At 37.3% G+C, this 25,629-nt stretch overlaps 1 protein-coding gene and 1 long non-coding RNA gene across 8 annotated transcripts in view; one reads left to right on the top strand and one right to left on the bottom strand.

Moving 5' to 3' along the window:
• Window positions 1-1,599, top strand: part of LOC125613342 — a 31,948-nt gene extending 30,349 nt beyond the window's left edge. The window contains exon 2 of the long non-coding RNA XR_007343878.1: window positions 1,499-1,599. This is a non-coding gene — a long non-coding RNA (uncharacterized LOC125613342). The remainder of the gene's footprint in view (window positions 1-1,498) is intronic.
• Eif2ak4 (eukaryotic translation initiation factor 2 alpha kinase 4) overlaps window positions 1-25,629 on the bottom strand; it is a 103,930-nt gene that overhangs the window by 35,375 nt on the left and 42,926 nt on the right. For 6 of the 7 annotated variants that reach the window (XM_048793304.1, XM_048793303.1, XM_048793302.1 and 3 more), the window contains 12 exons: window positions 21,906-22,012; window positions 21,427-21,471; window positions 21,175-21,332; window positions 18,120-18,550; window positions 17,117-17,186; window positions 14,259-14,342; window positions 13,369-13,491; window positions 11,179-11,283; window positions 8,427-8,484; window positions 7,804-7,883; window positions 3,158-3,259; window positions 1,601-1,654 (listed from right to left, as the gene is read on the bottom strand). In XM_048793304.1, the coding sequence (XP_048649261.1) occupies window positions 1,601-1,654; window positions 3,158-3,259; window positions 7,804-7,883; window positions 8,427-8,484; window positions 11,179-11,283; window positions 13,369-13,491; window positions 14,259-14,342; window positions 17,117-17,186; window positions 18,120-18,550; window positions 21,175-21,332; window positions 21,427-21,471; window positions 21,906-22,012 (1,417 nt within the window). The remainder of the gene's footprint in view (window positions 1-1,600; window positions 1,655-3,157; window positions 3,260-7,803; window positions 7,884-8,426; window positions 8,485-11,178; window positions 11,284-13,368; window positions 13,492-14,258; window positions 14,343-17,116; window positions 17,187-18,119; window positions 18,551-21,174; window positions 21,333-21,426; window positions 21,472-21,905; window positions 22,013-25,629) is intronic. The other variant, XM_015480841.2, reaches the window with a different exon arrangement.

Raw genomic sequence — 25,629 nt, forward strand, 5'->3', positions numbered from 1 at the left:
GGGGATGTGCCTCAGTGGTAAAGTGCCCCTGGGCTCAATTCCTGGTACTGAAAAAAAAAAAAGTACTAAATAGGACTAATCATGTGTTATGGTTTGGATGTAAGGTATCCCCAAAAAGCTCATGTGTGAGACAATGCAAGATGGTTTGGAGGAGAAATGATTAGGCTATAGCCTTAACCTAATCAGTGAATTAATCCCTAATAGGATTAACTTTGGTAACTTGAGGCAGGTAGGGTCATAACTGCAGAAATTGGTTCATCAGGGGGTGTGGCTATGGCACATATATTTTGTGTTGGGAGAGTGGACTCTCTCTCTGCTTTCTGATCACCATGGGAGCTGTTTCCTTTTGCCACACACTCTGCCATGATGTTTAGCCTCACCTCGAGCTCCAAGGAATACAGCCTGCTGTCTTAGGATGGAGACCTCTGAAACCGTGAATCCCTGAATACCTTTTCTCCTCTATAGTTGTTTTGGTTGGTCCTTTAGACACAGCAGCGAAAAAGCTGACTAAAGTAGCATGCTATAGGAAAAGACTATGAAATAAACATTTAGTTATGATACCCAGAAACCAAAACAAGGGGCTCAATTCAAATCATTACTAACAGCTAACAAAAGAAGCGGAAAAACAACTCAATGTGTTTTCTAATGGTTCTTCACTAACTAAATAGATGTGGTAGAGTGGGTCCCTATTGCCATAAATAAATGCCATGATAAATATTACCAAATGATAGAATGTTAGTGTTAATATAAATAAAGCATACTGACTCTCTTTATTTTATAGGTGAGAAAAATTAAAGTCTAGAGAAGTAGCATGTCTATCCAGACATAACCAATAAGCAAGAAATAGCAAATTTTTACAGTGTTCTATGTTTCTGTTCTCAATATTCATCATTTAAAGGATTTTTGCCTTGACCATAATTGTCAATAAAAGTCAGTTTAAGGGACAAACTTCCATATGAAAGAATCAATCACTGCAGGCTCCACCAAGACAACCAACTGAACAAAGAAGAAAGGCATAACAGAAGTACAATACATTAATTTGCTACTATTCTTTCACATTAGCTGGATGCCAGTATTATTTTATGACGTGAAATACATAACACCCACACACTCAGATATTTATGTTCTGTGGGAGAAATTATCTTGCTTTAAAATTCTGTCAATCAGATTATCTAAAAAAAGTCCAACACTTCCCCACAAAGTAAGTTATTTCACCCATAAAACAGAACAGAATTACAGTTTTAAATTGTATTTTTGTCTTAAAGTCCCAAGTTTTATCTAAAACAATGAGCTGTAAATGTATTTTCTCCACCCCCCACACCCTCAATAGGCAAGCTAAGGGTCCAAATAGCACTTCAAAAATACAATGAATCACACAAAAGAACCCTGTAGTTTGTTAATTTTCTCCACCAGCCCTTAGCATTTTTACAGTGTATTTCAAATCCAATAACATTTTAAGTGTTTCATCTTTTGATACTTTCTCCCATATTGTTCCCAGGACACAAGAGAATGAGTAGCAGAAGATTACTAATTGAAAAAGAAGAAAAACAGTAATTAAAGCCCAAGTCTGAAGACAGCAATTAAAGCATCAGAAAATTACCTGCTTTGTATGCTCTCCATCACTGAAGTCTTCTGGAAACTTGGGGGATGTGGGCTATAAGAATATTATATTCAAATCAGGAAGTGCTTGGAAAACTGCCATTGTGAAAGCATTTATTCACCATAAGTAAGAAAACCAAATAGAGAAATTAAAATCTGCTAACAGGGAAAGATTGAGGAGACACCTTCTTGAAGCCTGATGCTCACTTTTTCATGTATATACACATTATTTTTATACAAACTTCACCTAAATGACAGCCTAGGTTCTAGAAAGTACCTCCTCCAAGGACAAAGTATTTAAAAATCTAATGGTTTCAGAGACAGAAAGAGCAGTTATTAAACAAATAGCTGAAAAAAGTCAAATAGCCCCTATCAAACTGCTAATACAAAGTAAGAAAAAAACAACATTAAAACCACTATGTCTCCAAAAGGTCTGGTATATAGGACCTAAATTATAACATTAATTTGATGGTTTATATATTCTTGAAATGAAGGAGGAAGCATGAATTTTAAACTGAAGAAAGTTACTTCATCAAAGACATAATCAGCTAAGAGCATTCTGATCAAGGCAAGGTGATAGTAAGCACTTTATCTACTTTTTCATTACAGCTTTCCATACTGCACTGACAATAAAAGAATGCAATTACTTTCCAAAATACCTAGAGAAGAATACTTAGTTACAGTGTATGACATTTAATTTAGTGAATACTCCTGCTTTGCTTTGCTTGGCAAGGAGGAAGAAGGCTCTCCAGATCTCTTGCTTATGGATATGTGAATCTTAAATTACCATTGCCCAAACCTTACTTTGCACTTTCACTTTAATGCCGTTAAAGGGCACCTTTGACCTCACACACTGCAATGTTAATCCTTTTTAGCTCAGGCAGTAAAAGAGGTAAGGATTAATCTCAAGAAGACAAATGGAAATTTCACTGGGGAAAACAATTCAGTGGCTGATATTTTCACAGACTATATTAACTTTTGATCATGGTAGTTTTCTTTAGGTCTCACTATACCAAGTCCATTCAGCATGAATTTTTCTTTTCTACAACTAAACATTCCTTATTCTTAAACCCATTCCCACACACTAATAACTGCACTGATAGCATACAAAAACTTTTAGATTCTTTTGTTTTAATGTTAAGATTAAATCTCTCAGACTAACTTAAAAATAATAACTATAATCTAGCAATTTCTCCAAGCTTTCCAAAAACAAACAACACTGGGGAAATTTATCATTATTGGAGACATGTAAGCAGAGTGGATTTCTACTTATTAGAAGTGCAGAAGACAGATCAACAGACCATACTAAGTGCTGATAGTCTTTGGTTACACAAATTTGCTATTTTAGCAACTTAAATGAGGCAACTTCTCTTGTTGAGAAAACATTTCACTGCAAAGGGAGAACTAGTTAGCTTGGCATGTCTCAGCAAGTAAATCATTATAGTTGGACAACCTCTTCTATATTATAAATGCCAGGAAAATATCCTGCCTCAAATTCTAATCTCCATGCTAAGACTGAGGTTACTAGAAATTTATGCATCAAACACCTGATACATACATCTCTAAGTTGGTTAAGAACAAAGATCCTTTCTGAGGCTGTCACCATGGGGTGATAGGACATCTCAAAGAAGATAATTCCCAGGCTGAAGAGATCCACTTTCTGAGGGGAAAAAAGAATTGTATTTAGAGATACTTTATATGAAAGTATAATTTACCAGAGAATTATAGAATCAGCACTGTTAGCTGAAATAAAGTTTGTGTAAGTGCAAAACAAGTCACACTGGAAAAATTTGACTATTTTTTTCTAAACCATTACAGGTATAAAGATTATTTGGTTCACAGTAAAATATTTGGCATAATTTTGCTCAATATTTTTTTTGAAAAGTAACTGTAATCAGTTTATCTATACACATAGATAATGCCTGGCTAAAGACTGAAAATAACGGCTAAAGGGAAAGAACAACCAAGACTTGCCATAATATGCTTTGGCTGGGAATATAGCTCAGAATATTTGCCTTACATGCTCCTTGTCCTGGATTCAATCCCCAGCACTGTCACATAAAAAAGAAATCTGCTTTATTTTGCATCTTCACGAATCATTTCAAAAGTGAAACAGACCAAAATCTGCTGCTGATAGTAAAGGTCAGCTATTGACTACAAAGCCATACCAGTGAGGATAGAAGAAAGGTACAACTGAAAGATCATGTGATTAATCCCAGCAAAATATGGAAATACAATTAAAGAGGAAAAATAAATTAAAAGGCAACCTGTAGAATGGGGAAAATGTTTGCAAAACATACACCTGATAAGAGGCTAATATGAAAAAAATGTAAGGATCTCATACAACTCAGCAAAGGAAAATGTTCACATTTTTTTTCTGAGCAGAAAATTTCCCAAAGAAGATGTACAAATGGCCAACAGATATATAAAAAGATACACATCGCCACTAATCACCAGGGAAATACAAATTAAAACCATAATGAGGTATTACCTCACACTTATTAGGATGGCTATTATAAAAAGTTGAGGGCTGAGGTTGTGGCTGAGTGGTAGAGTGCCTGCCTAGCACATGTGAGGCACTGGGTTCAATCCTCAGCACCACATAAAAATAACTAAAATAAAGGTATTGTGTCAGTCTACAACAATAACATCAAAAACCAAAAAACAAAAAACCCCCAAAACAAAAAGTTGAAAGATAATAAACGTGAGGATGTGGAGAAAAGGGAGCTCTTGTGCACTGTTGCTGGGAATGTAAATTGATACAGCTGATATGGAAAACAGGATGAAGGCTCTTCAAAACATTAAAAGCATCAGAAAATTACCTGCTTTGTATGCTGTATCACATGGTAGAGAACTACCATGTGATACAGCAATACCACTTCTGGTATATACCCAAAGGAAAGAATATCACTGTCTCAGAGATATCTGCATGCTTATGTGCATTGCAGCATCATTCATAACAGTCGAGTTGGTATCAATATGTCAGTGGACAGATGAATGAACAAAGAAAATGTGGTCTCTCTCTCTCTCTCTACACACACACACACACACACATACACACACACACACACAGAGAGAGAGAAAGAGAGAGGGGGGAGGGAGGGAGAGAAAGAGAAATAACAGAATTTTATAAAGCTTTAAAAAGAAGGAAATCCTGTCATTTGGGATAACATGGATGAACCTGGAGGACATTATATTAAGTAAAATAAGCCAAACAGAAAGATAAATACTGAAAGATCTCACTTTTATGTGGAAACTGAATTAAAAATCCAACTCACAGTAACAAGGTAGAATAGTAGTTTACCAGGGGCTATGGATTGGGGGAAAAGGGAGATGTTGATTAAAGGGTACAAGCTTGCACTTATAAGATGAATAAATTCTTATAATGAGCTCTAACATACAGCATGGTGACTATAATGTATTGTATTTTTGAAATTTGCTGAGAGTAGATCTCAAGTGTTCTCACCACCTCCACACACACACACACACACACACACACACACACACACACACAAAACAGTTAACTGGGTGAGGAGATGGATGTTTAGCTTGATTGTGGTAATAATTTCACAATGTATATGAATATTAAAACATCACACACTGCTGAAAGCGGTGGTGCATGCCTGTAAACCCACCACCTCAAGAGGCTGAGACATGAGGATCATGATGAGTTCAAAGCCAGCCTCAGCAATTGCAAAGCATTAAGCAACTCAGTAGGACCCTGTATCTAAATAAAATACAAAATAGGGCCGGGATGTGGCTTAGGGATTGAGTGCTCCTGAGTTCAATCCCTGGAGGGGAAAAAAAATCACACCATACACTTTACATATTTGCTTATTTTTTTTAACATATTTTTTTAGTTGGAGGTGGACACACAATATTTTTATTTATTTGTATGTGGTGCTGAGGATTGAACCCAGTGCCTTACACATGCCAGACAAGTGTGCTACCACTGAGCTACAGCCCCAGCTCCACACTGTATACTTTAAATATACATAATTTTATTTATTATTCATACCTCAATAAATTGGGAAATAACAACAACATAAACAACAAAAGGCCAGAGAAAGAAAATAGAGTGAACCCAAAGACACTAAAGAGATAAAACTCAAGATAATTATTAAATAATGAATACAAAAAGACAAAAAATAAATGGCAATAATAAAAAGGAGAAGAAGAAAAAAAAAAGCAAAAGGGTAAGTTAGTGTACTAAAAATCTATGCAGGGCCTAAGAAGTACAACTGAGTGGGATGGTGTGTCCCTCAGGAAGCCAGCCATAATCAGCTTGCAAAGACTACTCTTTATCAGGTGCCAGGAGAGAGAAAGCCCACTCTCAAAAAATCCTCTTAAATGAATGTGGATTCAAAGAGGAGTAGGAGGCCAAGCAGGATGGTGCTTGCCTCTAATCTCAGTGACTAAGGAGGCTGAGTATTACTAGTTTCAGGCCAGCCTTAGCTCCTCAGCAAGACCCTGTCTCAAAATAAAAAATAATTACAAGGGCTAGTAGAGATGTGGCGCAGTGGTTAAAAACCCTTGGACTAGGTCTCCAGTACCAAAAGAGGGAAAGGAAAAAAGAGTAGGAGGACCTCCTGACTTATCCCCAGTCATGTTCAAAGTCTTAAATACAAATATCCATTTGTCATTTCCTACATGTCTGGCTGGAAAATGCCAAGGGTAAAACAGTGATCTCCCTAAATCCCACTTTTTGTTTTTAAATATTCATACATGTACATACTATAAAACCAGAACCACATTACTGTTTCTTTTATTCACTTAATAGAGTGAGAATATTTTTAATATTATTACCACTTTTCTAAAATGGGTTTCTAAAATGTGATGTTAATGTCATGAAGTATTCAATTACATGAAGTCTTATAGTTAATGAAATAGATCCCAATTTTCAGACACTGTTATTTTTTTATTATATGAAACAACACTGTGATGAACCACTTTCATATTACCCTTCCCTAGTTGTTTCCTTTAGATGAATCTAAAGGTAGAATTGACAGGCCAAAGGACAAAGCACTTTTGAAGATTTCATAAAAATCTTCCACTTACCTCAGAAAAATGACCCTAAGGTACCCATGGTGTGTACCCTCCTACTCCCCTCTTCTCTCTGGTAACAGACCTCCCACTGTGGTCTGTTTCAACTCTGCACTGCTGCTCAATGCTTCCGTCAGCATAAAACCCAGGCTTGAGTTTCCAATGCAATCCTGACGATTTGCTTTTATATACATTGCCTGGCTGATGTATTTTTAAAATTTTGCATTTATACTTTAGCCCTGGGTGATCTCAGTCTCATGGCTTTAAATCCCATCTATGTTCTGACAATCCTTAAATTTATACCTTTGACTTTGATCTTCTCTCTGAACTCAAATCTTGGGTCTCTAATAACCTCTGTCCATCTAAATTAGATTCCTCATCAGGCATTTCTAACTTACATACCTCATACTAAAATTTTCTACCATCTTCTTCCCCTTCCCTATCTCTTTGCCCACATTTCCTCACTTTAGTCAACTATCCTTTCACCCAGGTTCTCCAGGCAGAAAACCTGAACCTCAACTTTTTCCCCTTCAAACATCTAGTCCATTAGGAAAATCTCTCATTTCCCCTCTATTGTAGCACAACTTTCTCCATTTCTATTGCTACCACTTCAGTGACAGTCACCAGTTCTCCCCCTGGACTTCTGCAGAGTGTCTAGCACAGCTGGAGTGAACTTTCTGCTTGTGATTCTTCAGTGGCTTCCTGTGCACTTCAAATAAATTCCATAATCCTAAATGTCATCCTTTTAGGGAGGCCTTCTCTGATCAATTTATTTAGAGAAGATGCTCCCTAAAGACAAGATGTTGACTTATAACTTGACTCTTATTTTTGCTTCGGTGCAAAAATAGCCCTTATTATAATTTGTGATTATTCCTTTTCTTATATGTTTATTGTCTGTTTTAGTCACCACTGGATAAACTCCCGGAGGACTGGGGCCACTGTATTCTTAGGACAGGGGTTAGCTCAGTTTCTTTGGATGGATGGATGGACTACACGCTCCTGGCATTAACAGTGCCTGCTTTAGTCCATGCCCTCAGTAACCACATGTCCTACCTGGAGCATGAATTGGCTCCTATTTCAGCTGGTAATTAATGCTGTGATTTTTATGTTCTTACTATTATTTCTCTCTTGAGAACTTTCCCTTTCCTAAAAGCTCTGTACCTGGTTGTATGCAGACTTGGTGCTTCCTTGGACCTCTGGGCTTACGTACAAAGCAGTGCCAACCATCCCAGTCAAATGGCCTGTGTGGAGGAAACCAGAAGGAAAGCTTTCCAGTATTTGGACTTAAAGATACAGCAAATTATTAAAAAAATAAAAAAGAAAGAAAGAGAAAAAGAAAGAATATTTCTTATGAGTGGGGCCTGATCTATTAAACGTCTGCAGCACTTAAAGGAGAAAGCAGTGTGAATTGAACAGTAAGCATAGTTACGTATGTCCAAACACCCTGTCTTTGCTGTTGTCAAGGAGGGACTGGGCAGAGAGAAGACCCTAGACCAACCAGGCCCCAGAGAATTTCACATGACCACTAGTGTCGGACAAAGAGCTGTTTGCATGTGGGAGCCAATTATTCTATTAACTGAAGTCCTTAAAGTGCTGAAAAACAATTAACACAGTGACAAGGAAAAAAATTAAGGCATTTTCATAATTTTGTTAATTTAGTGAGCAATTAAAATTTGCTTTAGAATAGAGTCTTTACAAGTAAACCTGAGTAAAGACTCAGGTTAAAGAAATGTTGTGGTCTGCTTTTAAATACATGAATAAAAAATTCAGTCTTCTGGATTTACCTGAAGGGTCTGATTTTATCAAGTGATCTCCTGCTTGATCATCTTGTTTCCCATCAGCCTAAAAACAAAAGTAAGCCAATTAGCAAATTCAAATGTTATAGCAATAGGAGTAGCTTGTCCATTTCTAAATGAAGATACATTGAAAAAACATTACATGAAAATCAGAATAATTATAATAATGCTTTTATGAGTTTAAATGTTTTGTTTTAGTTATTTACTAGGAAGAGTAAGAGAACAACAAGCTGGGTAAGGAGGTGGATGCCAGTAGTAATCCCAGCTACTCAGGATGCTGATACAAGAGGATCGAAAGAAAGTTCCAGGCCAGCCTTAGCAACTTAGTGGGACCCTGTCTAAAAACAAAAAGGGCCTGGGATGTAGCTCAGTAGCAGAGTACCACTGGGCTCAATTCCTAGTACTACAAAACAAAACATCTACTTTCTAAACTTTCCCACTGCTACTCTGCTACTACTTTTTCAGAATCAGTTTTTGACTCTTCCTTGCACCAGGTCACCAAATCTGTTTCACTGTCACTCACTGCTAACATCTCTAAATGGCTTCACCTTTTATATATCTCTGAAGCGCTGTCTCATGCAACACTTTAATCACTACTGTTATGACATCCGTCTGCTGGTTCCTATTACAAGCATGGCTATCAATAACAGCTTCTTCACCATTCTTAGTGCCAGACCATGTTCCAGGCGCTTTACCTGTATTCTGATTTTATTTTGCTGAAAATTCTTTGAGGCAGGAACTAGTATTAGGTGCACTATGAGGTTCTGAGAGGCTTAAAATTTGCCCAAGGTTGTACCAAAAGCAGTGGCAACAATAGGATTCTAGTCCAGGTCAGCGAGACTGCAGAGCCTCTGGTCATCTACCTCCCTACACCTCCAGAAGTTGAGGTATAATCTTTAGTTTGGGATCAAGATCCCATCATCTGCCCCTCCTTGGCCTTAGCATTTTTCAACACCTGCCCTTCCCTGTTCTACTATCTGTCTTCCGTCTTTCCCCTCCCTCTCCTCCTTCTTGTAGTATAGGGTATTGAACCTAGGCTTCCTGAATGCTAGGCAAGTACTCTATCACTGAGCTACATCCACAGTCCTTCGTATTTTTTATTTTGAGACAAGGTCTCCCTAAGTTGCGCTCAGGCTGTCCTGGAACTTCCAATCTTCCTGCCTCAACTTCCTGAGTCACAGGCACCACTGCACCTGGCTCTCTCCATTTCTTCTAACCTTACCTTCTTATTTATTTAGCCCCTGTGATTGTTTTTACCATCAATCAATCCAAATCCTATTTTCTTTCTCCAACTACCCTTGGAATGAACTGCATTTTTAGAGATTTCGGTTCCTCTTATGTTGGCTATGACATAGCCCCCCAAAACTCCAGAAGGCAAAATGATTAATTATGAGAACCATAACTTAATCAGTGGATTAATCAATTTCATGGATTAATAATTTGAATGGACTAATTGTGGGCAGGTAGGGTGTGGCTGGAGGAAGTAGGTAACTGGGAGATATGTCCCTTGGGATTTATAATTTGTCCCAAGTGTCTTGCTTGCTCTCTTCCACTCCCTATTTGTCATGGGCTGAGCAGCATTCTTCCACTATGTCCTTCTGCCAGGATCTTCTGTCTAAATTCAGGTCCAGAGAAGTGGAAACCAGCCAACCATGAACTAAACATCTGAAATCATAAGTCCAAAAAACCTTTTCCTCCTCTAAGTAGTTCTTGTCATTTATTTTGGTCATAGTGATAAAAAGGTGACTAACACAGTGCCTAATACCTTTGGCTAATGATGTTAAGTAAAACTCTGGCACTGAAGGCCAGAGAACCTTCCAGCATTTTTTCTTACTCTCTACTACACCTTACACTTTGAGCCAATCAGAACATGTGGTCTTCAAACAATCACATCTGCTCACCCACAGCTTTGGTTATGATGAAATACCCTGTCCTGATGTCACTAGGCCCTGTCTTCAACTTGGTCTGCTGGACTCCCAAGTTGAATGTTGTTGTATAGTCTTTCTTTCTTTTGGGGTGGGTGGGTGGTTACAGGGTCTTACTAGGTTGCCCAGGCTGGTCTTGAACTCCTGAGCTCAAGCAATCCTCTCACCTTAGCCACTAGAGCAGCTGGGACTAAAGGTACACACTATTGCACTCTATCTAGACAGTCTATCTTTTTCCTGAGCCACAACCCAGCCCTATTTTATATTTTACTTAGAGACAGGGGCTCACTAAGTTGCTTAGTGCCTTGCTTTTGCTGAGGCTAGCTTTGAAATTGTGATCCTCCTTCTTGATTCTCACGAATCTATGTTAATTTCCCCCTATCTTTTACTCTTATATCAGTACTTTGCTCACCTCACATTAATTAGCTTTGTATTTTAAGTCACTACAATGTTGTGAAGAACAAATATCTTTTGAGTTATATGTTGTTTAGGGCTGGGTTATCCCAGTGTTTAATGTTTTTGAGCCTCACTTTCCCAAGCTAAAGACTTAAGTATAAAGCATGGCAGACCAAAATACCAAATTATTTCATAAAGTACTGTATGCCTTTAACCTAAATATCATTCACAGCCAATAATTTTGTATCCCTCAAGTGGAAGGCACTTATTAAAACATAATTACAATTTCAAAGCCTACAAGATCACTTGCAGTATATGCCTTCATAGTTGCATGGCAGGGTTCAGGCAACCTGATAACCTGTTGTTATCAAGGAACCTGGGTCTACTTTCAAGTATAGTCTAATTATTAAAATACTCACAGCAAAGGCTAGATGATCTGTTGCCAAGCCAAAATCACCTATTTTTACATGGTCATCAGAATCCAAAAATATGTTGACAGGCTTCAAATCCCGGTGTATCATTCCCTGTATTAAGAAAGTCAAGAATCTAATGATTGCTTCACTTGCATAGTTTATACTTATACCTGTTTTCTAATCTGAAAGGCCAGCCTAGTGATGCAAACTGGGTTAGGTCTTCTCTCAGACCACCATAGTCCAGGAATCTGGTCTCTGGAATGTCTCCCAATTGTCTGGTAATCTCTCCAAAATCTCCCTCTTTCATCTGTGGTTGTCCTGATCAAGTGAAATCCAAATGGCTCCCTGTGGCACCCAAGGTTCCTTCCACTGAGTTCATCAAATTATCTTTCACTCTGCTGCATCACAAAACCCTGGTTCTGGTCAGTGAGACATACCACTTTTATTCCTTTTCTATTCCTTTCTTTGTATTATTTCCCCTGCCTAGGACATTATTGCTTTTCTCTACTCATTCAAATTTTTTTATTTGTTCTAATTAGTTATACATGACAATAGAATGCACTTTGATACATCATACATAGATGGAGTATAATTTCTCATTCTTCTGGTTGTACATGATTTAGAATCCCACTGGTCATATAGTTTATATATGTATATAGGGTAATAATGTCTGATTTATTCTACTATCTTTCCTACTCCCATATCCCCTTCTCTCCCTTCACTCCCCTCTACCTAATCTAAAGTAACTCTATTCTTCCCTAGCTGCCCGCACCTTCATTGTGAATTAGCATCCTCATATCAGAGAAAACATTCAGCCTTTGTTTTTTGGGATTGGCTTATTTCTCTTAGCATGATTTTTTCCAGCTCCATTCATTAATGGCAAATGCCATAATTTCGAATTTTACCAACATTTACAAGTGCCAATTCATTCATTCTTCCATGGTAATTCTAACAATTCACTTTGCATCCCCAGTACACACAGTAGATACTCAGTGATTACGTTAAATGAATCCAGCTTTCTCCTCTTCCTAATGGCTTATCATAATACTTATAGTTTCATGTCCTATAATACAAAAAATAATTAATGGACTTCATTAGAACTCATTTTTATTTCCAAACTTAGAAATTTCTGCTTCCAACAAATTATTTATAAATTAGTCGTATAAATTACAGGCCTGGCTTCTTCGCATAGTAAAAACATTTTGAGTTCATGAAAATTGAGGCAAAGAAAAAAAATTAATATATTTACACTAGCTAATACATTAGACAATCCCATTTAGAAAATGTAAGCAGTGGGGCTGGGACTGGGGCTCAGCGGTAGCACTTGCCTGGCATGTATGAGGCACTGGGTTTGATTCTCAGCACCACATAAAATTAATAAAATAAAGGTCTATCTCACTAAAAAAAAAAAAAAATTAAAAAAAAATGCAATATTTCAGTTTGAAGCTAGGCCCTTTAGCATTTACATCATAATAGCAATTTCTAGCTTTAAAATAACATTTTATACACATAGCAAGCTATGTTACTAAAAGACTCTTATTCTTCTCCTTGCCAGATGTTTTTCTAGTTTCTTTTTATTTCCAGAAAGGGCAGCACTAATTGTTAGGATCAAATTTGGTATGTATCAACCACACTGGTATTTTATTCTAAACCAATCAAGGAATTATCTTCTATATTCCATATATGATCAAATATTTTTTCCTCATTCAGCAGTTTGGCAAACTTTCTATAAAGGACCAGGTAATAAGTTATAGGCATTTCAAGCTGTATAATCTTTGTTGTAACTACTCAAATCTGCTGTTACAGCAGAACAGTCACAGGCAATATGTAAGCAAATGAGCCTGGCTTTGTTCCAATGAAACTTCATTGATGGACAATGAAATTTGAATTCTGTTATGAAATATTATAATTTTGATTTTTAAATAACTACCTAAAGATACAAAAGCCAGTTTTAGGTTACAGAACTAAGAAAAAGAGGTATTAAGAGAGTCATAGTGTGCTAATCCCTGTCCTAACCTTCAATGTTTTCTTTGAACTTTGATACCTGGTACTATTTCTTTAGCTTTTGATACTTTGTCCTACGAAACAATATACAAAGTTTTCTATATTTTTCTCCATTTTCACCTTTGAATTTTTAAATTTAGTCATAAATTTATGTAAATGTCAGTTTTGGACACAAAATATTGTAAAGTTTACTTTCTCATGGATATAAGCCAATCCATCCAGAATCTCTCGAAAAAGTCTCCACAATCTGATGGTGTCTCGATACAACCCCTGGTCAATGGTGTCACGTAAAGTACTCTTTTCACAGTACTCCATCTGCAGACAAGAACAGACCAGGAAGGACTTGGTTGCAAAGCATAAATTAAGGAGGTTAACTGCAATTAATGTAATCATCTATTTAAAAATTTGTGATATGGATTCTAAACAGTTATAGGAAAGACGTGATTTTTTTACACTGAAAAGAAGTATTTTAAAAAAAATACTTCAAAAAATATTTTGGGGTGTAAAAATGTAGCTCAGTGGTAGAGTGCATTTTTAGCAGGCACTAGGCCCTGGGTTCCATCTCCAGCACACACAAAAATGGTAAGCAAGCAAACAAAAACAACACTGGGAGCAAATATGTATAATCTTAGCACCCCAAAATAATCATTAAAAATTTAATTTTTTTTCTGTGTTGAGGAGTAAACCCTTGCATGTGCTAAGTGAGTGCTTTACTACTAAGCTTCCATTCCTACTCATATTTATTTTTTATATAATTGGTTATTTTAAAAAAGATTTATTTGCTTAAATTCTTATTACAAATAATATGAAAATTCAGAGTGCAGTAAAATTTTATTTATTGTCTTATAAACTGCAAACTCAAATTTCCAAGAAGGGCTAATTAATCCAATGATGTCATTAGTTTTTATTTGTACATTATGACCTTCAAGTCAAGAGCAAAACATTATAAATATGTCACAGAATATTATTTCCCTTTTGATTTTTTAAAATAACCACTCAAAAACATAAAAGCCATTCTTGGCTTACAAGCCAAACAAAAACAGACATAAGTTGGATTAGACTTGTGGGTCACAAGGCCTCACCTGTATATACAGATAGTGCACAGCTTCAGTTGTCACCGATGGCTCACTTTCATGGCAACTGTTAATTTCATTGTAGTCCTCATCCTAACCCAAGAGGAACATATGAGAACTCAAACTGGGGGCTGAAGTTAAACAGGACCATCACACCATCAAATACCTCCCCTCTCCCCACAAGCTATCCTGGTACTCTAGGAGGAAGTCAGTGATACAACTCATCCAACGCCTATAGAAGCTTAATGTGGTTTTAAGGAAAGTTTGCTATAACCAGAATCTTCTATGTAGCTCGTAAGTCTGTTGCTACACAGAATGATGATGGGGAAAAGGAAATCAGGAGGTTTTAAAGTTGTGCAATCCATAGAACGATTCCTTGTCAAGTTAATTCTTCACTATTGATGACCTAAGGATGAGAAAGGTAGAATGTATATATGCTATTATTTTAGGGCTTCAGTGCTAATGTAATGCCTTCCTTTGGTGGGAATTAGCTAAAGCAATTTAAATGTGACCAGACTATTAAAGAGAATACTGCCCTCTGATCTATGCCCTCAAAGAACAAGCACTCAGCTGCCACTTACAACAAATGATCCTCTTGTCTTACCTCCACAGGGCCAACCTACTGCTAATTTTCTTTTTAATACCTTTTTTAAAAAAAGTATTTTTCTTCTCATAGATGTATTTAAATACTTTAAACCCTAAGTATAAAAAAGGGGCTAGTCACCATCTGACCATTCAATTTACATTTTTTATGAGGAAGGAATTTTCAATATATATATATATTTGTACCAGGAACTGAACTCAGGGGCACTCTACTGAGCCACATCCCCAGCCCTATTTTGTATTTTATTTTGAGACAGGGTCTCACTGAACTTAGTTCCTCACTGTTGCTAAGGCTGGCTTTGAACTTGTGATCCTCCTGTCTCAGCCTCCCAAGCTGCTGGGATTACAGGTGTGTGCCACTGCGCCTGGCATTTTTTCCATTATTGAAAGGGAAAAAAAGAGCTCTGCTTGCTCTGGAAATACACTATACTCTGGGGGATTATCTATAGAAGAATATTAATCTCTTGGCAGCTCCAACCCATCAGTTAGAATGCTCATGTCATGTTGCTCATAACCAAGAAAAATCAGGAGCATAAATTTGGGGTCCCCCTAAATCTGTGCTAAGAGATGAGATGACTCAGGATATGATGAGAAGGTTGTGACCTTGAGTCAGGTGGCTTCCGGGAAGGGAAGGAGGGGAGGGCAAAGTACGGGTCCTGGGGATAAAAAAGGCTTTAGACACCATCTGACCATTCAATTTACATTTTTTATGAGGAAGGATTTATATATATATATATATATTTTGTACCAGGGTTTGAACTCAGGGGAACTCCACTGAGCCACATCTCCAGCCCTATTTTGTATTTTATTTTGAGATAGGATTTCACTGAATTTAGCTCCTCACCGTTGCTAAGGATTCAATTGTGTGGCCAATGATTTAGTCAATTCTAACTACCTGATGGAATTTCAATAAGATATCTGGACATGGAGGCTTCGTGGGGCTTCCAGGTTGAGCACATGGCCGGGTGGGAGGATGAGGGGCTCTGATTCCATGAGGACATAAAATATATTAAGATATATTTTAAATTAATATGGCAGGGAAGCTTTGCATTTGAGATGCTCCCAAACTTTACCTTGTGTCTGGTTCTGATTTGTGTCTTTTATGCTAAAATTGTAATAATAAATGTAAAAAAAAAAATTGTTGTCTTCATAATAATTAAATGCATACCACTAAAACCAAAACCAAACAACTTTGTTTTGGCAGTAGGTTAGATTACATATGCTCTTTTTAAATTTTTTTTTTTTTAGTTATAGTTGGACATAATACCTTTATTTTATTTATTTATTTTTATGTGGTGCTGAGGATCCAACCCAGGGCCTTGCAAGTGCTAGGTGAGTACTCTACCCTGAGCCACACCCCAGTCCTTGTTTATGCTCTTACCCTGATTAAATTTATAGTAAGTAATTTAAATTGAGAGGAACTTAAGGTGATTTTACTTGATAAGGGAAGTACTTACAAAAAGCACAATAACTAATTCATTCAAATAAGCTCCAAGTCAACTTAACTGCTTATCTAAGAGAGTTCACATGTATACTTTTATCTGCTATGAATACACACTTAGAAAGCTTGACCCAAGTCCTAGGCACCACTATAGAAGGCTCTGCTGGCCTGGGCAGAGGAAGATGCAGAACTATGGGTCGGGTCCAAGGCCTGCAGCAATGTTTTTCAAACTTTCAAAACCATGAATCACATGAAGAAATGTTTTATGTCACACCCAGTACACATACTTATGAGACAAGTCCAGAAATGAAGTTTACTTTAAGTGTGCAGCTTTGTGTTCTCTATAGTATTAAAAATAAAATGTCTGGTTATAATATTCTAAATTGATATTATAACTCACTACAGGGTCATTACAGACTTAAAACTAGAGGATAGTTTATGAAAATAAGAAATTAAGAGTAATTGACAAGGGAGAGATCAAGGTAATTCCATGATGAGACTGTTTAGTTAATTAATTTATATTCAATTCTCATCCCCAATCATATAAAATTTTCTCAAACCCGCTAGGAAACTTTTAAAATTTTTATTTGTTAGAGGTAGTGTCTTGATTTACTTCTCAATACTAAAGATCAGTATGCTCTGTTATATATAGACTTACGAAAAACACAAGTAAAACATTTTAAATGAATGATCATGTTTTAAAATTGGTATTTACATATCAGATTAAGGCTTTAGTATTTTACCCAAGGTTTATAACATCAGATAATAGTTTCCTTACATACCTACTCTGATGAATAAAATAGTATAATTTTTATATATTTACCTGATTCTGACTTTTACTGTTCTCATCTTCATGGTCAAAGATGATATCACTTTCAGAATCTGATGCAGGTCTTAAAAAGAAACAGAAAAGTGCTAAAGAAATCAAAATCCCTGTAATAATTCTAAAAATTGACATTCAAATTAATAGAAAGCAAAAGAGGCTAGAGACATTATATTATGACTCCATGGCATAAATCTGTACATATCACCATGTGGATTTGTACTTCCCTATTATGCAAAACATATATAACTCTTGAAAATTAGCGAAATTAAGTCTCTTAAAACAAATGTCATAGCTAAGAGTTATGATAAATTGTACCCAACTGGATGTGATGAAATAAAACCATGAAGGTAAATGGCCAGGATTCTGAGATGAATAAAGTTTAGTGTAGGGTTATAATTATTCATTTGGTACTTTCTTGGGAACTGCAGTTGGTATTGTATTAAGACTTCAAATTAGTTCTGTGTGTGTGTGTGTGTTACTGTACATTGAACACAGGACTTCCCTGTACTAGATAGGTTCTCTACCAATGACCTTCATCCTCAGCCCTAATATTTTTATTTGCGAGACAGGTTCTGGCTAAGTTGTCCAGGCTGGCCTGGAACTTGTGATCCACCTGTCTCATCTAACTGAATAGCTGGGATTACAGGCCTGCACCACTATGCCGATTCCAAATTAGTTCTTAAATGCTCCATGAAGTTGAATGCCTATTTAAAGCAATGCCCTTTAAGAAATTTTCTTAAATGTTTTAAATGCTACAAGTAATTTCTGTTTTCCTTTCTCCAGTGCTTAGATTTTGGAGATCTTCTGAAGATAGTGGAAAAAAATTCCTTTGGATTGCATTTGACGTACTGGGTCCATTTCTTAACATTGTCAATATTTCCAGTTTTCTAAATTATTGCCCTTTCCCCTGGCATGGGCTTGGTGGGGACTAATGACGGGGGCACATCCACGCTGCCTGGCTGGTGCCCACGCCTGTGCATGTAAGCCCTGTGCTCCTTACAGGAAGGACTGTGAGAAGACACCATCATGTTCATCCTCATCATCATCCTCATCACTGCTGGAGCCTGGGCCAGCTACAGGGAAGCAGGCGTTGGATGAGCGCTCAGCTGATGTGCTCCACTCCACTGAGCTGGTGAGGATGGGAGGTGGCGCGGCAGCCTCCAAGCTGTCCAGCTTGTTGGTGTCACTTTCTGGCTGCCCATGTGCAGCTTGTCCATCCTGGGCCAGGGGTCTTGAGTCTGGAGGTGGTGTCCCTGGGCCCGCTGGTCGCTCATGCCGCTCAATCCAGGCATTGTAGTAGCGCACGATGTTCTCATGGTGCAAGCGCGACAGCAGTGTCACCTCGCCCTTGATCCTGCGGAAGTGCCTACTGGCTGGGTTGATGGGGATGCGCTTCACAGCGTAGCAGCAGCCATCCAGCTTGTTTTGGACCTACCATACAGCAAGGGGAAGAGACCCAGGTAAGGCCCATAACCTTGCTCAAACTGGCATTTAGCTGGCATGGCCCCATTCCCTCCCGAAGAGAAACCGGAGTTCTGAGAACCAACAGCTACAGTCAAGAACTACAAGGTTGAAACTCTTATACTACAGAAAGTTTTTACACTCAAATTTAGTAACAGCTTACATAGATCAGAATGTACCAAATGTGCTAAAAGATCCTGGGTAAAATGTAGCTTTCATTCACATCATTGATTTTACTGACAATTAGTTCCCTGTTCTTCTAATGTCTTATCTACTATTTAAATTTTAAATAAATTTTGGTTTTAAAATAAAAATTATTTTCTAAAGCCAGTGTAAGTTCAGATGATGATTTTAGTTTCTGCTCTTTTTATATTTAAAGCACTCAAAACAAAGTAAACTCCAGAAATTTTAACAGACTAAAAAGCAAATGGCTAATTCTTAATTTTATAAAGCTGTCGATTTGGGCAAGTTACTTTTTTCCTTAAGACTCAATTTTCTTACTTACAAAATAGTATTTTTGTTATCAGGAAGTACCAGCACTGCCAAGGAGGAAGAGGCTAGGTGTTATGGTTTTGATTTGAGGTGTCCTCCCAAAAAGCTTATGTGACAATGCAGGAATGAACAAAGGTGAAAGGATCAGATTATGAGAGTTATAACCTAATCAGTGGATTAATCCATTTGATGGATTAATAATTTCAAAGTTTGCCTGAAGTTATACATATCTACTAAGAGATGAAACCAAGTAGGAAGAAAAGAGAGAGAGAGAGAGAGAGAGAGAGAGAGAGAGAGAGAGAGAGAGAGAGAGAGAGAGCCAGGGGACAAGATATATAATCCCCAAGGGCATGCCCTCAGTGACCTGCTTCCAACAGCTGTTATCAGGTTACTGCTGTATTGAGTAGAAATTATAGGAAGGTAGGGTATGGCTGACAGAAGGAGATTACTGAAGGCATGCCCTCAGGGATTATATATTTTGTCTCCTGGCTTCTCTCTTTCTCTCTGCTTCCTGCCAGGTTTCATTTCTTAGTAGATATGTATAACCTCAGGCAAATTATGTAACTTCTCTGAGCCTCAATTCCCTCAACTGGAAATGGAGATTACATCTATCCCATAAGAATGTCTTGTGAGGGCTGGGATTGTGGCTCAGAGGAAGAGTGCTTGCCTCCAATGCGTGAGGCACTGGGTTCAATCCTTAGCACCACATAAAAATAAAATAAAGAGATTGTATCCACCTATAACTAAAAAATAAATGTTTAAAAAAAAAAGAATGTCTTGTGATCAAAAGATGAGGTCTGTAGAGCCACCTGGAACACAACCTGAAATATGGAATGTGCTCTGAAAAATAATAGTCCTGTGTTCCCTGGCTGCCACATTAATAGAGAATGTCGTGGTGCTTTCAATCTTATGCCTCATATACACCAAGTATACTCTAAGTCACTGACTTAGGTGTGGAGCTTGCTGGAAATTTTCATAGAGGAGTTCATTTATTAAATTGAAAAGGTGTAGAAACAGTAAAGAATCCAAATGCTAACAAAATGCTAGATTACTGAGCAGACTCTCATACTCAGAGATAGAAATACAGAGGTGTGTGAGTTCTCCAAAGGAGAAACTGCAGGAAAAATGTGGGGCGAAAGGTATGAAGATTCTCTTATTGTATGAGGTTACAAATATTTTTTAAGTACTTAAAAGGAAATGAACTTTGTTAATATTTTAATTCAATAATCTAAAAATATAAAGAAGCTGAAGTACTTGATCAAAAATGACAAACCATGATCTTTCTGATCAGGACACTTATCTTGTTTAATTAAGATTGTTTTTTTTACTGTAGGAAAATTCTTTTACTGTAAAAAAATTCTTTTTTTTAGTGTAGAGGCCTTTTACAGTAAGAGTACTGCTTCTTCATAATATTCTGAAAATCCTAAACAAGACACATGATCCACTAATGGTGGGTCATCCTCATATGTGAAAGATGGCATGTGCTTTATATGTACTTTATAATACAATATTAATCTGTGTTTCCCAAAGTTTTTAAAAAAAACAACTCTTACATTATATAAAAATAACTAAAACCTCTTTCTATCAGGGGCAGATAATAAGTCACCCAAAGAGACTGAAATGAAGAAAGGAAGACCTAACACCAGCGTACCTTAATAACATGTCACTAATTTTCCATCTCAATAAGAGCTGGGAAATAAAAGCCATCAAAGCCATCTGGGGCCATCTCCCAGCATGAATTCCATCTCTGTTCTAACTTTGGAATCCTTTTCTCTACAGCAACTCTAACAGCAAATGGGAGAAAAAGAGAACAATTTTCTTCCTGAACCAAAGCATACAAAAATGTTCTTTATCTAGAGGTCTTGGCTCCACTTGAAGCACTGTGTTTTTCACGTTAAGGCTCCGGCCAAGCAAGGACAGGAGAAAGAAGCACTCTTAATGTGCCTAGGGCAACTTTAGCTTCAGGAAGATAAAGGTGATCACAGTTTCAAATAGTCCCATTCACTTCCCTCCCCAACCTCAAAATAGAAGTCAAGCCTGTAAGTCTGCAGAATGGAACAGAAGAAATTCTAAAAGGGACTGGGGCCAACTATGTGTCACACCTTGATGACTGCTCCAAAAGCTCCTTTGCCGAGAAGCTGTAATTCTTCAAACTCAATGAAATACCGGGAAAACTGTCTCTGTGTCTCACTGAAGAATGCAGCACTGGGAAGCTGGCTGCTAGGTATAACAGTCTCAACATAATCTTGTCCTCCAGAATCTAAGAAAAAAATGATTGCATTGAAAATACAGGAAGAGCTAGAAAATCCAACAGGGATATTAGCACTGGCAAAAGGGGGTGTGTAAAAAAGTACCTCTTGCTTGAGTGGCCCTTGTATACTTTCCCTCATCTTGCCTTCCTTAAAATAGGTAGAAAAATATAATTAGCCCATTTTATGGGAGGGGATAAGTAGAGCAGAGAGTAAGTGATGGAACTACAGAGCCAGACCCCAACCCAGGTCTCCTAGCCTAGGCACTACCGAGGTTCTTTAATCTGCTACGTAAGTGTCAGCAAAAAATCCAGTTACACAGCAATAAGGGTAACAAAACAGGAAGGACGATTAAATACTCATAGAGGCTACACCAATGGACACTTTATCATAGGGACTGGAAAACTCAGGCTGGGAAAACAGTCCCATGCACACAGGGACTGCTTATTGCTGAACATAAATGTATGTGTAGCTCAGAATAAAACAGATAATCCATGCAGCCCCTTCCAGTTTTAGGTTTATGAATACTTTCAAAATAATTTAATGTTAAACAGGGTATCAAAGAAGGATGGCAAGAGACTCACCTTCGGGACTTTGTTCCACTAAAGGCATTTTTGGCTGAGGGTTTATAAAGCCATGTTTCAACAGCTGCTGAGGGCTCCATCTTTCCTTGTCATCCAAGCAAACACACCTCAGTGAGAAGGAAGGGAGAATCTCAGCAACACACAAAATAAACACTAACTTAGCTATGGGTTTATTTTTAAAAAATACACATTAGAGAATTCATGTTATTTATGGACCAAAATATACATATATGTGAATATAAATCAACAAATATCCCTACAGAATCTACATGTGAGTACTAGGCTACGTGCAAGTAGAGAATTTGAAAAACAAAAACAAAAACAAACAAACAAAAAACGTGCAGTTTCTTTAGAGGCATGAACAAATTTTTTTAAATTTCAGATAGTAGTATAGTATAAGTAGGCTAGGAATTTTCAATCCCATTAACAATTTAAAAACTTGCCATGCTTAATTAAGTCTTTCTAAAAATTAGTTATAAATAAATCTTTCTAAAGGCAAAGTAAATCAGCTGGGGTAGGGGACCAGTTTGATAAACTTCAGATGAAGCCTATACACATCAAGTGTGTTGGTAACAATTAGGAATACTTTAAAAGTCCCATATCTCCCTCCCTCCCTCCTTCCCTTCTTTTCCTTCCTCCCTCCTTTCCTCCCTCCTGAATACCTTCCTTCTTTCCCAGTGCTGGAGACTGAACCCAGAGGCACTCTATCACTGAGCTATATTCCCAGCACAGCTGGCCACAAACTTGTGACCCTCCTGTCTCAGCCTCTCAAGTACCTTGATTATAGGCCTGTGCTACAGTCCATGCTTACCATATACTTTCTCTTAATCCTCAGTCTTTAATATACTAACTCAGCATTTAATGTTCTAATAAATAAAAATAATTTTCTATTATTTTATTTTATTTTTATTTTTTTGTGGTGCTGGGGATTGAATCCAGGGCCTTGTACATGTGAGGCAAGCACTCTACCAACTGAGCTATATCCCCAGCCCACAAAAACAATTTTTTTAAAATTTTCCCTCCTAGATGCTTTAACTCAAGCTAAAACCTAAGAACCACTGTTCTCAGTAAGCTAAACTGTGGCATTTATAACAATGACTCTAGTGGTACCACTTGGTAGCACTTGGCCCTAATTATAAACAATACACTTAAGCCCAGAACTTGACTTAAAACCTATAAAGTGGTGACAACAACTATCATGAAGGACAACATTTTACTTTTTATGACACTGCACTAAAAAAACACTCAAGGTAGGAAAAGACCCGGAAAAGACAAGATTCCAGTAAAACAGTTTGTGTAAGATTCTTTATCTCCCCCTAAATTTAAAATTCATTTCAATTATATTAGTAAGCATAAATACCTTTCCCTTGCAAATATTAAAACATGATTGATAATGATAGTCTTTGACCAAATCCTTCCTCTCTCCAGGTCTTCCCTCCTCTGACTGTACATCCTTAGACTCTTTTATGCATTTATATAAATAAACACACAACCACCCAAAATAATACTGTATTTTAAAAAATTACATTTAATTAACTATTTTTGGTAGTATTAGGGATTGAACCTGGCCAGGGTCACTCTACCACTGAGATACATCCCCAGCCCTTTTAATTTTACTTTGAGACAGGGTCTCACTAAGTTACCCAGGCAAGCCTCCATCTGGTGATCCTCCTTCCTCAGCCTCCCAAGAAACTGAGATTACAGGTGTGTTCTACTGTGCCCAGCTAATGTATTGATATTTTGGGGCAGCATCATCCTGTACATATTATTCTTTAACTTGCTTTTCTGTGTGTGTGTGTGTGTGTGTGTGTGTGTGTGTGTGTATAAAATATATATGACAGCGGAATGCATTACAATTCTTATTACATATATACAGCACAATTTTTCATATCTCTGGTTGTATACATAGTATATTCACACCAATTTGTGTCTTCATACCTGTACTTTGTAAAAAATTTAAAGCCTGCCCAGAATAAATTGTATTCTTATAAATAAATGAGATTTTATACCATCAAGATCCCACTTAAAACAATGAAATTCTCTAAACCAATCATTTGGGCAACATAGTAGCCATAAGTGGAAAAGGCAAATGCTAGGTCTGACTTTGAACAAAAAACCTGTACTTTGGATAATAATGGTTCTCACATTCCACCATCATTAATTACCCCATTCCCCCTCCCTTCCCCTCCAACCCCCCTGCCCTATCTAGAGTTCGTCTATTCCTCCCATGCTCCCTCTCCCTATCCCACTATGAATCAGCCTCCTTACATAAAAGAAAACATACAGCATTTGTTTTTTTTGGGGATTGGCTAACTTCACTTAGCATTATCTTCTCTAACTCCATCCATTTACCTGAAAATGCCATGATTTTATTCTCTTTTATTGCTGAGTAATATTCCATTGTGTATATATGCCACATTTTTTAATCCATTCATCTAATCCTGTAGTATGCTGTTTTTAAGTCCTTTGGGTATAGACTGAGGAGAGGGATAGCTGTGTGAAATGGTGGTTCCATTCCCAATTTTCCAAGAAATCTCCATACTGCTTTCCATATTGGCTGCACCAATTTGCAGTCCCACCAGCAGTGGATGAGTGTACCTTTTTCCCCTGCATCCTCGCTAACTTGCTTTTCTCTTTCAATCATGTGTTTTAGAGATCTTTCTAAGCCAGTACTTAAAGATTTGTTATTGATTTTTGTAGATGCATGAACCTACTAGAATTCATTTACACATTCTCCTATTATTATTTACAATTATTTCATATATGTGTGTGTTTGTATATGTGTTGATATATATACATATACATATATACATACATAAAAGCTGCAATGACCATCCCTACACTTGCCCTGTTGGGTTTCTGAAGTGTATCACCTCCAACTCAACTATGACATTAATGTGACATGACAACAGATCTTGATCAGAAAAAATTTAAAGTCTGACCAGAATAAATCGCATTCTTATAAATAAATGAGATTTTACACCACCAAGATCCCACTTAAAACAATGAAATTCTCTAAACCAATCATTTGGGCAACATAGTAGTCATAAGTGGAAAAGGCAAATGCTAGGTCTGACTTTGAACAAAAAGGATGAAATGGGGCTGGCGTTGTGGCTCAGCCGTAGAGTGCTCACATAGTACATGCGAGGCCCTGGGTTCGATCCTCAGCACCGCATAAAAATAAATAAAGGTACTGTGTCCAACTACAATAAAAAAAATAAATATTTTTTAAAAAAGGATGAAATGTGGAAAGTTCTCATTCAGGCAGAGAACTAACATCGATTCAGTCAAGTGCTAGGAAGGGTTTGAAGCTCTTTACAGGTGTTAACTCATCTGATACTCACAGCAAGGGCAGGGTGTCTCAGTCCCTCAGCCAAGAAGGAGTAGGAGATGTGACCCAGCTGTCTGGCTCCAGAGTCTGAGCTCTTACCCAGAACCAACAAATAAAACTGTAACTACAGATGGAATGTTGCCACACTTTGTGAATGATTTTTTCTTTGGTTAACTGGGGTGAAACAGCGAAGGTAGTAAAATAGTATCTTGCAACTCTTTCCTAAACAAACAGGGTCTATTGAAGCACTTTTGGAAGACAGAGGAATGGACACAATATTCTGAAGGACAACCATGTTAAAAGGATAAGAAACAGTGCTGATCTCAAGTTAAAAATTGATAGAACATAGAGTGGTTTCTTTTTCTTTTCTTTCTTTTTTTTTTTTTTTTGGGT

This window comes from Marmota marmota, unplaced genomic scaffold (genome assembly GCF_001458135.2).
Source record: "Marmota marmota marmota unplaced genomic scaffold, marMar, whole genome shotgun sequence".
NCBI lineage: Eukaryota > Metazoa > Chordata > Mammalia > Rodentia > Sciuridae > Marmota > Marmota marmota.